The sequence below is a fragment of the Gorilla gorilla genome, chromosome 8, assembly GCF_029281585.2.
Source record: "Gorilla gorilla gorilla isolate KB3781 chromosome 8, NHGRI_mGorGor1-v2.1_pri, whole genome shotgun sequence".
In the NCBI taxonomy this organism is placed as follows: Eukaryota; Metazoa; Chordata; class Mammalia; order Primates; family Hominidae; genus Gorilla; species Gorilla gorilla.
The window spans coordinates 47,749,477-47,761,647 of NC_073232.2; the positions used below are offsets into that span (position 1 = coordinate 47,749,477).

Sequence of the window (12,171 nt, forward strand, 5' to 3'; positions counted from 1 at the left end):
TTTACAGAATTGTGAATAGCTCAAAGACAGTGAAAGGTGGAGATAATCCTAAACAGTGCACTAATCAAGACTGTTTCTTGTGGGGCAGGGGGGGTCTATTTCAAGGTCTTCAAAATTTTCCCTGACAATATATTTTGTAAAGAAGAAGAAGGCTGCCCAGGCTGGATTGCAGTGGCGTGATCACAGCTCACTCCACCCTAGACCTCTTGGCTCAGACTACAGGCATGCGCCACCACGCTTAACCAATTTTTAATTTTTTTTGTAGAGGCGAGGTCTTGCCATGTTGTCCAGGCTGGTCTTGAACTCCTGGGCTCAAGTGATCCTCCTACCTTGGCTTCCCAAAGTGCTGGGATTACAGGTATGAGCTACTGTGCCCAGCGGAGAGGAATTTTAAGGACACTTTCAGATAGAGAAAGAGTGGCAAAATTGTTTAGAGTATGTATTACAGGTGGAAGATATGATGTCTGTTCATACACATTGAAACAAGGCATCACTGTTCTTTAGATAAGGGGGGAAAATTACTTGACACATGAAAATTGGGGACAAAAAGGTCAGTTTAGATCCTAATGTCACAATATGCACTAAGATAAACTATAAATGAATTAAAGAGTAAATACTTCTTAAGACAAGAAGATATGAGTTGAGGATGGGAAAAGCCTTTCTCAGCATATATGCTATGAAAGTTATAAAGAGTTAGATAAATTTGTTTAAATGGAAAAGTAAATGTTCTGTGAGTCAAAATTAAGCAAATAATTATTTGGAAAAAATATTTGTAGCAATTACAACCTAAGGTTAATATCCTGAATATCTAAAGTGCCCATACATATTAATGAAAAAAAAAAAGACAGCTAATAGATAAATAAGACAAACAATAAATAAAGGAAATTAATGGAAGTTCCTAAAAGAAGAAATTTATATTACTAGGAAACATGCAAAAATTATTACCCTCTTTAGTATCAAAGAAATGCAAATTTGAAAAGCAAGAGGACAGTAAATAATTGTAATAGATCAAGCATTAATCCTCTCTTTCCTGTTATAAGGTAACTGTATAATAGATAGGGAGAAACTAATGCTTCAGCTACGATATGAAGTAATGCTAACACTTAATTTTTCAACCTACAGTGAATGAGCATCAATGCCTACTACCACCACAAAAAAGAACTCAGTGAAAATTCTTCTCAAAGGAATTATGTGTTTCCTGATGGAACTACTCTCCTGCCTCCATGTAGTAGTTTTACTGAAATAACCAAACGGTGATTGAAACCTGTCTAGATTCAACCACCAATTTACAGAACAGAAGACCAAGCCAAATGTTAGGAGAAACCACAAAGATAAAGTCAGCAAAATCCAGTCTGCATAAAGTTGTACAGGACAAATGACTAGGTTTCTCAAACTTTTTCGAGTAGTGATTAAAAGGAAATTAAGGATAGGATGCAGTGGCTCACACGTGTAATCCCAGCACTTTGGGAGGCTGAGGTGGGCAGATCACTTGAGGTCAGGAGTTCGAGACCAGCCTGACCAAAATGGTGAAACCCCATCTGTACTAAATACAAAAATTAGATGTGGTGGTGGGCGCCTGTAATCTCAGTTACTCGGGAAGCTGAGGTTGCAGTAAGCCGAGATCATGCCACTGCACTCCAACCCGGGCAACAGAGTGAGACCTGTCTGAAAAAATAAAAATAAGGCCAGGTGCAGTGGCTCACACCTGTAATTCTGACACTTTGGGAGGCCGAGGTGGGCGGATCACCTGAGGTTGGGAGTTCAAGACCAGCCTGACCAACATGGAGAAACCCCGTCTCTACTAAAAATAAAAAATTAATCAGGCGTGGTGGCCCATGCCTGTAATCCCAGCTAATTGGGAGGCTGAGGTGGGACAATCGCTTGAACTTGGGAGATGGAGGTTGCGGTGAACCAAGATCGCGCCACTGCACTCCAGCCTGGGCAACAAGAGTGAAACTCTGTCTCAAAAAATAAATAAATAAATAAATAAATAAAAAGAAAGAAATAAAAATAAGAAAAGGAAATTAAGGAAACTTAACTTTTGGTACCTAACTCATAGCCTCCAGAAACCCATTCATGTACTGTAGATTAGTCAACCATCTTGTAGGGAATTGTTTATAGAGGGCACAATCGCATTTTAAGAGTAAATAAATAACATCCTGCTAAATCTTTTGAGGAAATGAGCAATTCCATATAGATTTGTGAGAATTATTTAGAAAAAAGATTTTAGGTTGAATAATTGGCTTATTTAATAAAGATTTACCCTTTTATTCTATTCTTAAAACTTGTTTTTGGCCTTAGGGTATTCTTGTGACTTACGGAAAATTTGATAGTAATTATCAAATTATTGTTCTAAACTCTGAAGCTCATTTTTGGTATAACCTAGATAACAATTGTATATTTGTATGGACAGGTATTTACTGATTTCTTTTACAAATAAAACATTGTGCTTGCTTGTAAGGAATAATCAAGGAAATTAACATGTGGTCATTTCCTTGAAAAGAATGGATAATTCTATAGCAGCCATGGTCACAAATAATACAAGGTGAAGAATTAGTCAACTAAGGAATGGGAATAGGATAACAGGGATAGACTATGGACTAGCCAAACAGTATTTTTGGTAATAGATAATCTTTCCAGTTTGGGGAGCAGAAGAAAAGAAAAAAAAGAGGCCCGGAATATCTTTTTCAAAAGAAACTTTGTTGCCCTTTCTTTATTCCTAATAAATTTGCTTATTAATGTGTTCACTTTGGGGCCTAATTTGGCTTTTACTGACAAATAGCTGCCAACAAAGAGCTGTATGTATTATCTTGTACACCTATATTGAAAAAAAAAATTCTGCATTACGAAATATTTACTCCGGAAGTTTTAATTTTTGTTTGCTGTTTCTTTTTAAGAATAATTTTTTTTTTTTTTAAGAGATGGGTGTTGCTGTGTTGCTTGCTGGAGTGCAGTGGCTAGTCACAGATGCAGTCATAGCATACTGCAGCTTTGAACTGGGCTCAAGCCATCCTCCTGCCTCACCCTCCCAAGTAGCTGGGACTACAGACATGTGCCACTGTAGCCCAGTTCAATTCTTTTTTTTTTTTTTTTTTGAGGTGGAGTCTTATGCTCTGGCCCAGGCTGGAGTGCAGTGGGGTGATCTCGGCTCACTGCAACCTCCGCCTCCTGGGTTCAAGCAATTCTCCTGTCTCAGCCTCCCAAGTAGCTGGGATTACAGGCACACACCACCACGCCTGGCTAATTTTTGTATTTTTAGTAGAGATGGGGTTTCACTATATTGGCCAGGCTGGCCTCGAACTCCTGACATCAAATGATCCTCCCACCTCAGCCTCCCAAAGTGCTGGGATTACAGGCATGAGCCACTGTGCCTCGCCAAGAATAAATACTCTTGATTTTTATTTCCTTCTAGCTATCTTTTGTAGCTTTTATTCTATTTTTTTTTTAATCATCTTTGGTTTAAACTGAAATATACTGAGATGCAGATTAGAAAAAGCTTTTTTTCTTGGTGCAGGGCAGAAGAAAGGCTTGTAAACTTCACCAAATGCTGCTTATGCTTGTGGGATCGTTTAATGTTCATCATTTGGTCAGTCTCATCCCCATAGCAGTCAGAATATTTCAAGTCACTTTATACCATGAAGTCAATGAATGGGAGGCCTTATTAAATAAGATGATTATGTGAAAATCTAATGGCATATTGATGCTCTGAAATATGTTATATAAATCTTGGCTTTTAATTTTTTACATTTTTATTACAGATTCTGAAGAATATTTCTGTGTAAAAAGAATTTTCTCAGGGGGAGATCAAAGCTTTTCACATTACTCTAGTCCCCAGGTAATAATATAGTCATGTAAATAATTAAATAGCTCCAATAATTTTGACAAATTTTAAAAACCCATTATTAATGTTCTTTATAAGTTACAAAGTAATTGCCTTAGTTTTTTTCCCCTTAAGTCTACAGAATAAGTTTTTTCTGATCTATTTGATAGGTTTTTGTTTCAGGTGTTCAGTAGAGATTTAATTCTGTTTAAAAAACAAATATATGGTGGGAATTTCTTGGTTTTTGAGTTATATATAATATCTCTTCCCTCTGACTAATCTTATTTGAAAATTTAGAACTGTGGGCCACCAGATGACTTCAGATGTCCCGATCCGACAAAGCAGATCTGGACAGTGAATGAAGCTCTAATTCAGAAATGGCTGAGCTATCCTTCTGGAAGGTTTCCTGTGGAGATAGCCAAGTAAGAAAAGCATTTTGGGCCAGGCACAGTGGCTCATGCCTGTAATCCCAGCACCAGGCAGATTGCCTGAGCCCAGGAATTGGAGACCAGCCTGGGCAACATGGCAAAACCCTGTCTCTACAAAAAAATACAATTAGCTGGGCGTGGTGGTGCACACCTGTGGTCTCAGCTACTTGAGAGGCTGAGGTGGGAGGATCAGCTGAGCCCAGGAGGTCGAGGCTGCAGTGAGCTGAGATTAACACCATTGCACTGTAGCCTGGGCAACAAAGTGAGAACTTGTCTCCAAAAAAAAATATCCATGGATATTTTTAAAGATCTTAATTAAATATGTATAAGTTGTAGTTCTTTCATGTGCATAGAGATATGTTAAATGATAACATAAAATATTTAATGTAGCCATTTTAGGATTGGCCTTGAAATGTGTTCCTTCTGATTTTATAATGGTCACTATCTTAACTTTTATACTTTGTGGAAGACTTGAGTATTATTTCTTTCTTGAATATTTTGTTAACTTGCCTAGTAGCACTTAAGATGTTATTTGTTTTTTGTTGGTATTTGGGATGATGGGTTGTATTTGAAAAGCTGTTTTGTTTCTCTAGCTTGTTTTCCAAAACTATAATTTTTCTGAAAATCCCAAAGGCGTCCCAGATTAGGCTCACTGCCAATATAAAATGTTTAAAATTTTTTTTAATTAAAAAACTTTTTACATGAACATACACACTTAATTTTTAAAATTCCTTGTTTTAAAGCAGATAACATTGGATAAATGGATGAAAGTAATATTTAAGAAAGTCTAGAATAAACAGTAATACTTTTATCAAGTATTATTTTATCAGTCTTTAGCAATTTATGTAATTCTGATTCATCTAATTGGGTGTTAGAGGAGTGCTCTGTAGCATTAAACATTAGATTAATTATTCATTTTAATTCTTTTTTAAGAAAGGGTAAACAATTAAATTTCTAATTCTGTGATTAAAAAAACTTTTTTTAATTTTTTAGTGAGATAGATGGAACGTTTTCTTCCTCTGGTTGCCTAAATGGAAGTTTTTTAGCTGTTAGGTAAGCGGCAATTCTTTAATATGCTGAAATTTTCAAATTTATTGTCTTAAATAGTATATCAAATTTAAAAATGAAATCATTTTAAATTTTTATTCTATTTTTTTTTCTTTTCTGTTTTTTAGCAATGATGATCACTATAGAACAGGTACCAGATTTTCAGGGGTTGATATGAATGCTGCTAGGCTTTTATTCCACAAACTTATACAACCTGATCATCCGCAGATATCTCAGCAGGTCTGTTTTTAAAGTATTATGTTTACAGTATTATCTGTTGATTTTGTTTTCTTTTGTTTTATATGTTTATAGCCTAATTTACTTTGCAGTTTCACAGACTCTTACGATGTGCTTTTAAAATAAGATTTTATTTTAAAGCATTTGTAATTTAGCTGTCAAAGATCTATAAATCTTTTCAGATGTTTGAAGCAGACCCTGAATTACTTAACATTACCATGTTGCTTAAGTTTGTGTATGGTTATAGAGGTAGAGAGTTTAAATTGAGACTTGTACACGTGATTTTTAAAATTCTCCAAGCAATGCTTAGGCATTAATTTTCATTGTGCTCCAAAGTATATTCATTGTAAGACATTGTCTTTCTTTTTTCTTCTTCACCATTTCATATTTGCTGTAGTGCAAAATTTTCCTTTTCTTTCTTTTCTTCCTGCCTTCCTTTTTTTTTTTTTTCTTTGAAAGTGTATTCATTTTAAATGAAGTAGGTTTTACTTTTTGTCAAAATATAGGTGGCAGCTAGTTTGGAAAAGAATCTTATTCCTAAACTGACTAGCTCCTTACCTGATGTTGAAGCATTGAGGTTTTATCTTACTCTACCAGAATGTCCCCTGATGAGTGATTCCAACAATTTCACAACAATAGCAATTCCCTTTGGTACAGCTCTTGTGAACCTAGAAAAGGCACCACTGAAAGTACTGGGTAAGAATTCTAATATTTTTTCTTTTGCAACCTTTTCTCTTTAAATGAAAATGCTTCATAAGTTCTTTTGCCATTTGCAGTTCTGCTGCCCTGCTTATTTGACACTGTCTTAGGGAAAAATGAACCTGTTTTTCCTTTTCTTGCTTTTGTCTAGTCTTTTGATTCTAGTTGTTGGAGTTGTTGAAAGAAAAACATGTTAGATATAGAAGTTCAATTAAACATAACAGCAGAGACAGTATTAGGAAAGTTAAAAACTGTTACCCGTATTCCTTTCCCTCATCGCCTTTAGTATAATCTTGCTATTAAAGAAGTAAAGGAGGAGGAGCAATTAAAACTGAACAAACATGGGCTTTAAATCTTCTTGGAACCCTGATATAAGCCCTTTATCTTGTGTTTCCTTCACTTGCTAATTTCATGATATTTGATTTTATTTTTCTGCCTATAGACTAGATTTTATTGCTCATCTGATCTTGCACTTCTATCTCTTACTGTTCTGGTTTTTTGGCATAAAGTTTTCTCACTTTAATTTTTCTAATTGTCTAGATTTTATCTCTATTTCCTGGCCTTTATACTTTTTTTGCTACATTTAACCCAGTGCTTTTCTTTCTAATGGTATTTGTTAGATATGTGGAGCTGAGATATATAGAAGTAATAACGTCAGTACAAGAACTTTAAGGCTGAGGGTAAATGGAGGAAGCAACAAGCAAGGGGTAGAATATGGGAATCTGAGGGAAAAAGAGTCAAGCAGGGACTGAAAAGAGTATTGCTTTCCTGTTGTCAGAAGTTTTTGTATTCTTTCTGCCTGCTTCATAGGATTGAAGTGTTTGTACTTAGTAACTACAAATAGTGAATGTGGGGAAGGACCCATATGTTACACTTTACATTGTTCAGCTTCTGTATTTGATCTTCAGGAGTACCTTGCATTTTAAAGGTAGTGGTTCACAATATTTCAACCATATATTAAATTGAAAGATAAAAGTTAGAAAGATCCTTTAGTATTAGAGCAATACAATTTAAAGGATGTTTTGTTTAAAAATTGGAACTGTAATTTTCAAAACATTTTTTAAAAAGTGGTTTTAATATTAGGTATAGTGGTGAGTTTTTTATATAACTTAGGAAACCAAGAATATAAATTCAACAAGACTTTCACACTTTATTTTTGCTTTTGAGAGCTTTTCGGACAATATTGTTTAACTTGGTCGGGGGGAGGTTTATAAACCTTAGAAATGTTACATAAGATATTGTGTTATATGCATCTTTCTGGGGTTTTCTCAGGGTTAACAACTACTGTTTCAGAAAAAAAGTCAGTATGATTTTGAAAATTGTGAATTTTTTTAAAAATTCATTTTATTTGCATGTTCACTTTTTAATAACAGAAAACTGGTGGTCAGTACTTGAACCTCCACTATTCCTCAAGATAGTAGAACTTTTTAAGGAAGTTGTGGTACATCTTTTGAAACTCTACAAGATCGGTATTCCCCCTTCTGAAAGAAGAATTTTCAACAGTTTTCTTCATACTGCATTAAAGGTTTTAGAAATACTACATAGGGTATGTCCAATCGTTCCTTTATTTTCCTCTTTCCCCATTCCTGTTAACAGATATTGATACTGTTCATTTTAACATTAATCTATTAAAGATTTAGATTGGCAAAAACAATGCATATTATAGAAATTTGGAAAAGTTATCTATACTTTCTCTTAAAAGAAGTAATAAACCTGTCCTTTGGAGCTCTGGTCTTACCTGACTTTGTTAGGCATGTATAGATAACTTATCCATAGTTGGGCAGAGCAATAACATACTAATGAGTTAGAATTCTCCTTATATTTCCTTATGAAGAATATAATTTGTTAGTTTGCATTATATGGTTTTTGTTAGCTGTAAGTGGTTATCTTATGAAAGAGATTGGGTCCTAGTTGTAATTATGAACATTAAAACTTGTGTTCTTTTGCTGTAGGGTACTAATGGCCTCAAAGTAGAACATTTCATTTGAAACAAATGACTAATTTAAAATTGGAACCATATGTAATTCATTAATTTGCCTATTGTTCTTCCCTGCCCTTCTTCCCAGTGTAACAAATAGTACCCTTTACACTTGTAGCAGTTCAAAGTTATATGAAGAAGTAGACTCTGAGCTGTTTCATTAAAGATGGATTTTCATCCCTGACAGTTGGTAGGTATACCTCTGTTATGCCATTTGGTTTTCTCAAGTTGCTATTTAGATGAGACATGACCTAAGGGAGAAGCGTATGTTTCTAACCTATGGAATGACTAAAAAACCCACATGAACCTTTAATCTTTAGTTTCTTCTCCTTAACAGCTTCTTTGCATTTTCAGACCCTCTTGCCTAGTGCTAAGGTAAATAATAAAGGGATAAAGGAGATAATCCATCTGTTCTTTGTGTAAGAACAAACCTTTACCGGCCATTTATTTTCCTATTTTAGTGAAGCTCCTGGGTATTTTTCTCAACTACTTAACTTTCTGGACTTACTTTTTTCTTTGGTATTTAGTATATCCAAGATTCCTAGAAAAACAACTCATTTCTCTTCATTTTGATTGACGAAATCATAGCCATGTATTTCCTAGGGAAACAGGTCATTCTTATGTTTGCCTTTACCCAGAACAGGGCTTTCTTTTAGCATATCAGGGTCCAGGTCTGCAGTAAACAGTTATTAAGAAGATTCTCTAACTACATGAGATGGGTCTCTACCTTTCTGTGTACTGTTTGCCGAGGATTCAAGAGATTAATTAGATTGTTTCTTTTCTCTGGACTTCGTCCTACTACTTTGGTGAACAATCCCTTTTCAGCTGGACCCTATTACCAAATAATTACTCATTCTGTGCTTTCATTATCTGCTTATCTTTATTCCCCCCTTTAAAAAATACTTTTTTTTCTTAGCTGTGTCTTTTACCTCGAGAAAATGGAAGGGGCAGAGAAGGGGGGGAAATTGAACATTTTTTCTTTGAAACTATAGGCAGAACTTAAGCAAGTAAGTTAAATTACCTGCCTAGCTCAGTAACTTCAGTCTCAACTAAGGAAGAACTTGATAGAGTTTCATCTTCAAAGACCTTTTTGATGGACTCATTCTAAATACTAGAATCTTCACATCTTGATAGTTGAAGGGGAAGGGAAAATTTATTGCTTACTAACCATTAGAACCTCCTTTGTCTGTAGTTCATATGAATACTCTAGATATATTTAACTTTAAAACCCTATATAGTCGGTATTTTGCCCCTTTTCATAGACTGGAAAAATGAATGTCCACATTTATATCAGCAGATATAGTAGTATAATCTCTTTAGAAGGGGTTTGATTTTATTTTATGCCCCTAGATCTAGAAGTTCATATTCTAGATCACATATAGTATTATATTACAGGCGCTGGACTAGGAATCAAAAAGATCATATTTCTAACCCCTGTGTGTTGCTTCCTACCACTGTGATTTTGAAGAAGTCTTTTTCTTTATCCCATATGCAAATGAAGAATTATCTGTAAGGATTGAAATACCAGCCCTGATAGTTTTCCAAGATTTATGTATTGTTTATATTATACAATATGGGCTGGGTGTGATGGCTCATGCTTGTAATCCTAGCACTTTGGGTGGTGAGGCGAGCGGATCACTTGAGGTCAGGAGTTTGAGACCAACCTGGCCAACATGGTGAAACCCCGTCTCCACTAAAAATACAAAAAAAAAATTAGCTGGGTATGGTGGTGCATGCCTGTAATTCCAACTACCCAGGAGGCTAAGGCAAGAGAATCGCTTGAACCCAGGAGGCAGAGGTTGCAGTGAGCTGAGATCATACCACTGCACTCCAGCCTGGGCAAAAGAGTGAGACTCCGTCTCAAAAAAATAAATAATACAATATATGTAAGTTATTATATATTCATAAGACAGTGATTTTGTTACCACCACCACTTGAATGGAAAACCACTACTTTTGACTTGAAGAAATGATTGGGTTATGAGGAAACTGGGTTCTTGTTTGCAGTAGTTACATAGTCAAAAGCAGGATGATACTGGTATGACTTTCTTAAACATCTCTTTTTGGGAGGCTTTAGAGCAGTGAATTATCTTTCTTCTATGCCTTAGAGGAAACTTTGCTTCATCCTGCTCTGCCATAAATAGGTATCTGTAGATATGAACTACGAGGGACGATTTATTTGTATCATTCAAGAAACCTATTACTATCAAAACTTGTTTATTCACAGACACCTTGTATCTGACAGCTGCCTAAATTCCTTCCCTCTGCTCTATGGTTAACAATTAAGGGGAATTTCCTCAGTTTTCTTCTTTCTCTAACTCTGGAGGATGATTATGAACCAGAGAACTGGACTTTGTGTTCCCTATTCATTTCAGGATTTATGGATGCACTTGTTCCTCCCATATGTCATGTCCTTTGGAAAGTTTTTGAATTAAAAATTGTTTTCAGTGCTCCAAATGGCATCATAAGAAAATACCTTTGGTACCTGCTGTCAGGAATGGATGTATTATCAGCTAAATGAGTTTACTGGCAAATAATTGGGTTATTTAGTAGTTTCCGAGTTCCACATAGTACATTATAGACATGCTGGTATGCCAAAAGAGAAGCCTTACTTGGTCTGTCTAGCCTAGTTGCTACATATTTGTGCTGATCTAAATCAGTGATTTTCAAACTATTTTATGCAGAACCCTTAAATAAAACCAAACAGATAAAACATACTCACCATAACCACCCTTGAACTGAGGTTTTTAAGCAAGAATACTAAACTTTAATTAAAATGTGAAATAAAAGTGTTATAATCAAACTTATATAGGTTTTATTTTGTACATTTAGGCAATAATCCTAAACATATAAGTTGCTTTGAACTTCTACCATGTGACTTCTTTTTAAAATTCATTTTGCAAATAGAGTGCCTACTATGTGCTTATTATTATATTAGATATTAGTGATGTAGTGATAAAGAAAAGACATGATTTCTGCCCTTGTTGAGCTTACAATATTGAGAGATTGTCTAAACTTTTTGGTCTTTATGTTACAGCATGGTAAGTACTAGATTAGGGAAAATGCAGAGTGCTATGAGAACACTTGGGAGGGCATGTAACTATGAAGGACTAAGGAAGACTTCCTGGAGAAAATGATGGCTGTTTGAACCTTATCTACCATGCGAATATATTATTTTTATTCTAACATTGACATTTGTTTTCAAAAACCTATATATCATATCAGCAAGATATACAAACTGCAAACACTGGTTGCGTTTCTTTAATTTTTTTTAATTCTTAATTTTTGTGAGTACATAGTAGGTATATCTTTATGGGGTACATGAGATGTGCTATGAAATACTAGGTTTGGCCGGGTGCGGTGGTTCACGCCAGTAATGTAACCCCAGCACTTTGAGAGGCTGAGGCCGGTGGATCACTTGAGGTCAGGAGTTCAAGACCAGCCTGGCCAACATGGCGAAACCCCATCTCTACTAAAAATTACAAAAATTAGTTGAGCGTGGTGGCACATGTCTGTAATACCAACTATTCAGAAGGCTGAGGCAGGAGAATTGCTTGAACCCAGGAGGTGGAGGTTGCAGTGAGTCGAAATCGTGCCATTGCACTCCAGCCTGGGCAACAGAGTGAGACTCTGTCTCAAAAAAAGAAAAACCTAGGTCTTACTCATTTTTTTTTTAATATTTTTATTTTTATCTATTAGCCATCCCAACCTCACCCATGCCCCTGCCTCCCCACTACCCTTCCCAGCTTCTGGTAACCATTCTTCTACTCTGTGTCTCCATTAGATAAATTGTTTTGATTTTTAGATCCTACAAATAAGTGAGAACATGTGATATTTGTCTCTGTGCCTGGCTTATTTCACTTAAATAATGTCCTCCAGTTTTGTCCATGTTGTTGCACATGACACAGGAATGTCACTCTTTTTTTTTTTTTTTTTTGAGATGGAGTCTCACTCTGTCGTCCA

The 12,171-nt window shown here is 35.4% G+C and overlaps 1 protein-coding gene across 20 annotated transcripts in view; it reads left to right on the forward strand.

Moving 5' to 3' along the window:
• Positions 1-12,171, forward strand: part of HERC4 (HECT and RLD domain containing E3 ubiquitin protein ligase 4) — a 153,932-nt gene that overhangs the window by 78,209 nt on the left and 63,552 nt on the right. For 17 of the 20 annotated variants that reach the window (XM_004049487.4, XM_004049486.4, XM_063710057.1 and 14 more), the window contains 6 exons: positions 3,759-3,835; positions 4,118-4,242; positions 5,242-5,301; positions 5,424-5,535; positions 6,039-6,228; positions 7,605-7,777. In XM_004049487.4, the coding sequence (XP_004049535.1) occupies positions 3,759-3,835; positions 4,118-4,242; positions 5,242-5,301; positions 5,424-5,535; positions 6,039-6,228; positions 7,605-7,777 (737 nt within the window). The remainder of the gene's footprint in view (positions 1-3,758; positions 3,836-4,117; positions 4,243-5,241; positions 5,302-5,423; positions 5,536-6,038; positions 6,229-7,604; positions 7,778-12,171) is intronic. The other 3 variants (XM_063710056.1, XM_055353678.2, XM_063710055.1) reach the window with 1 other exon arrangement.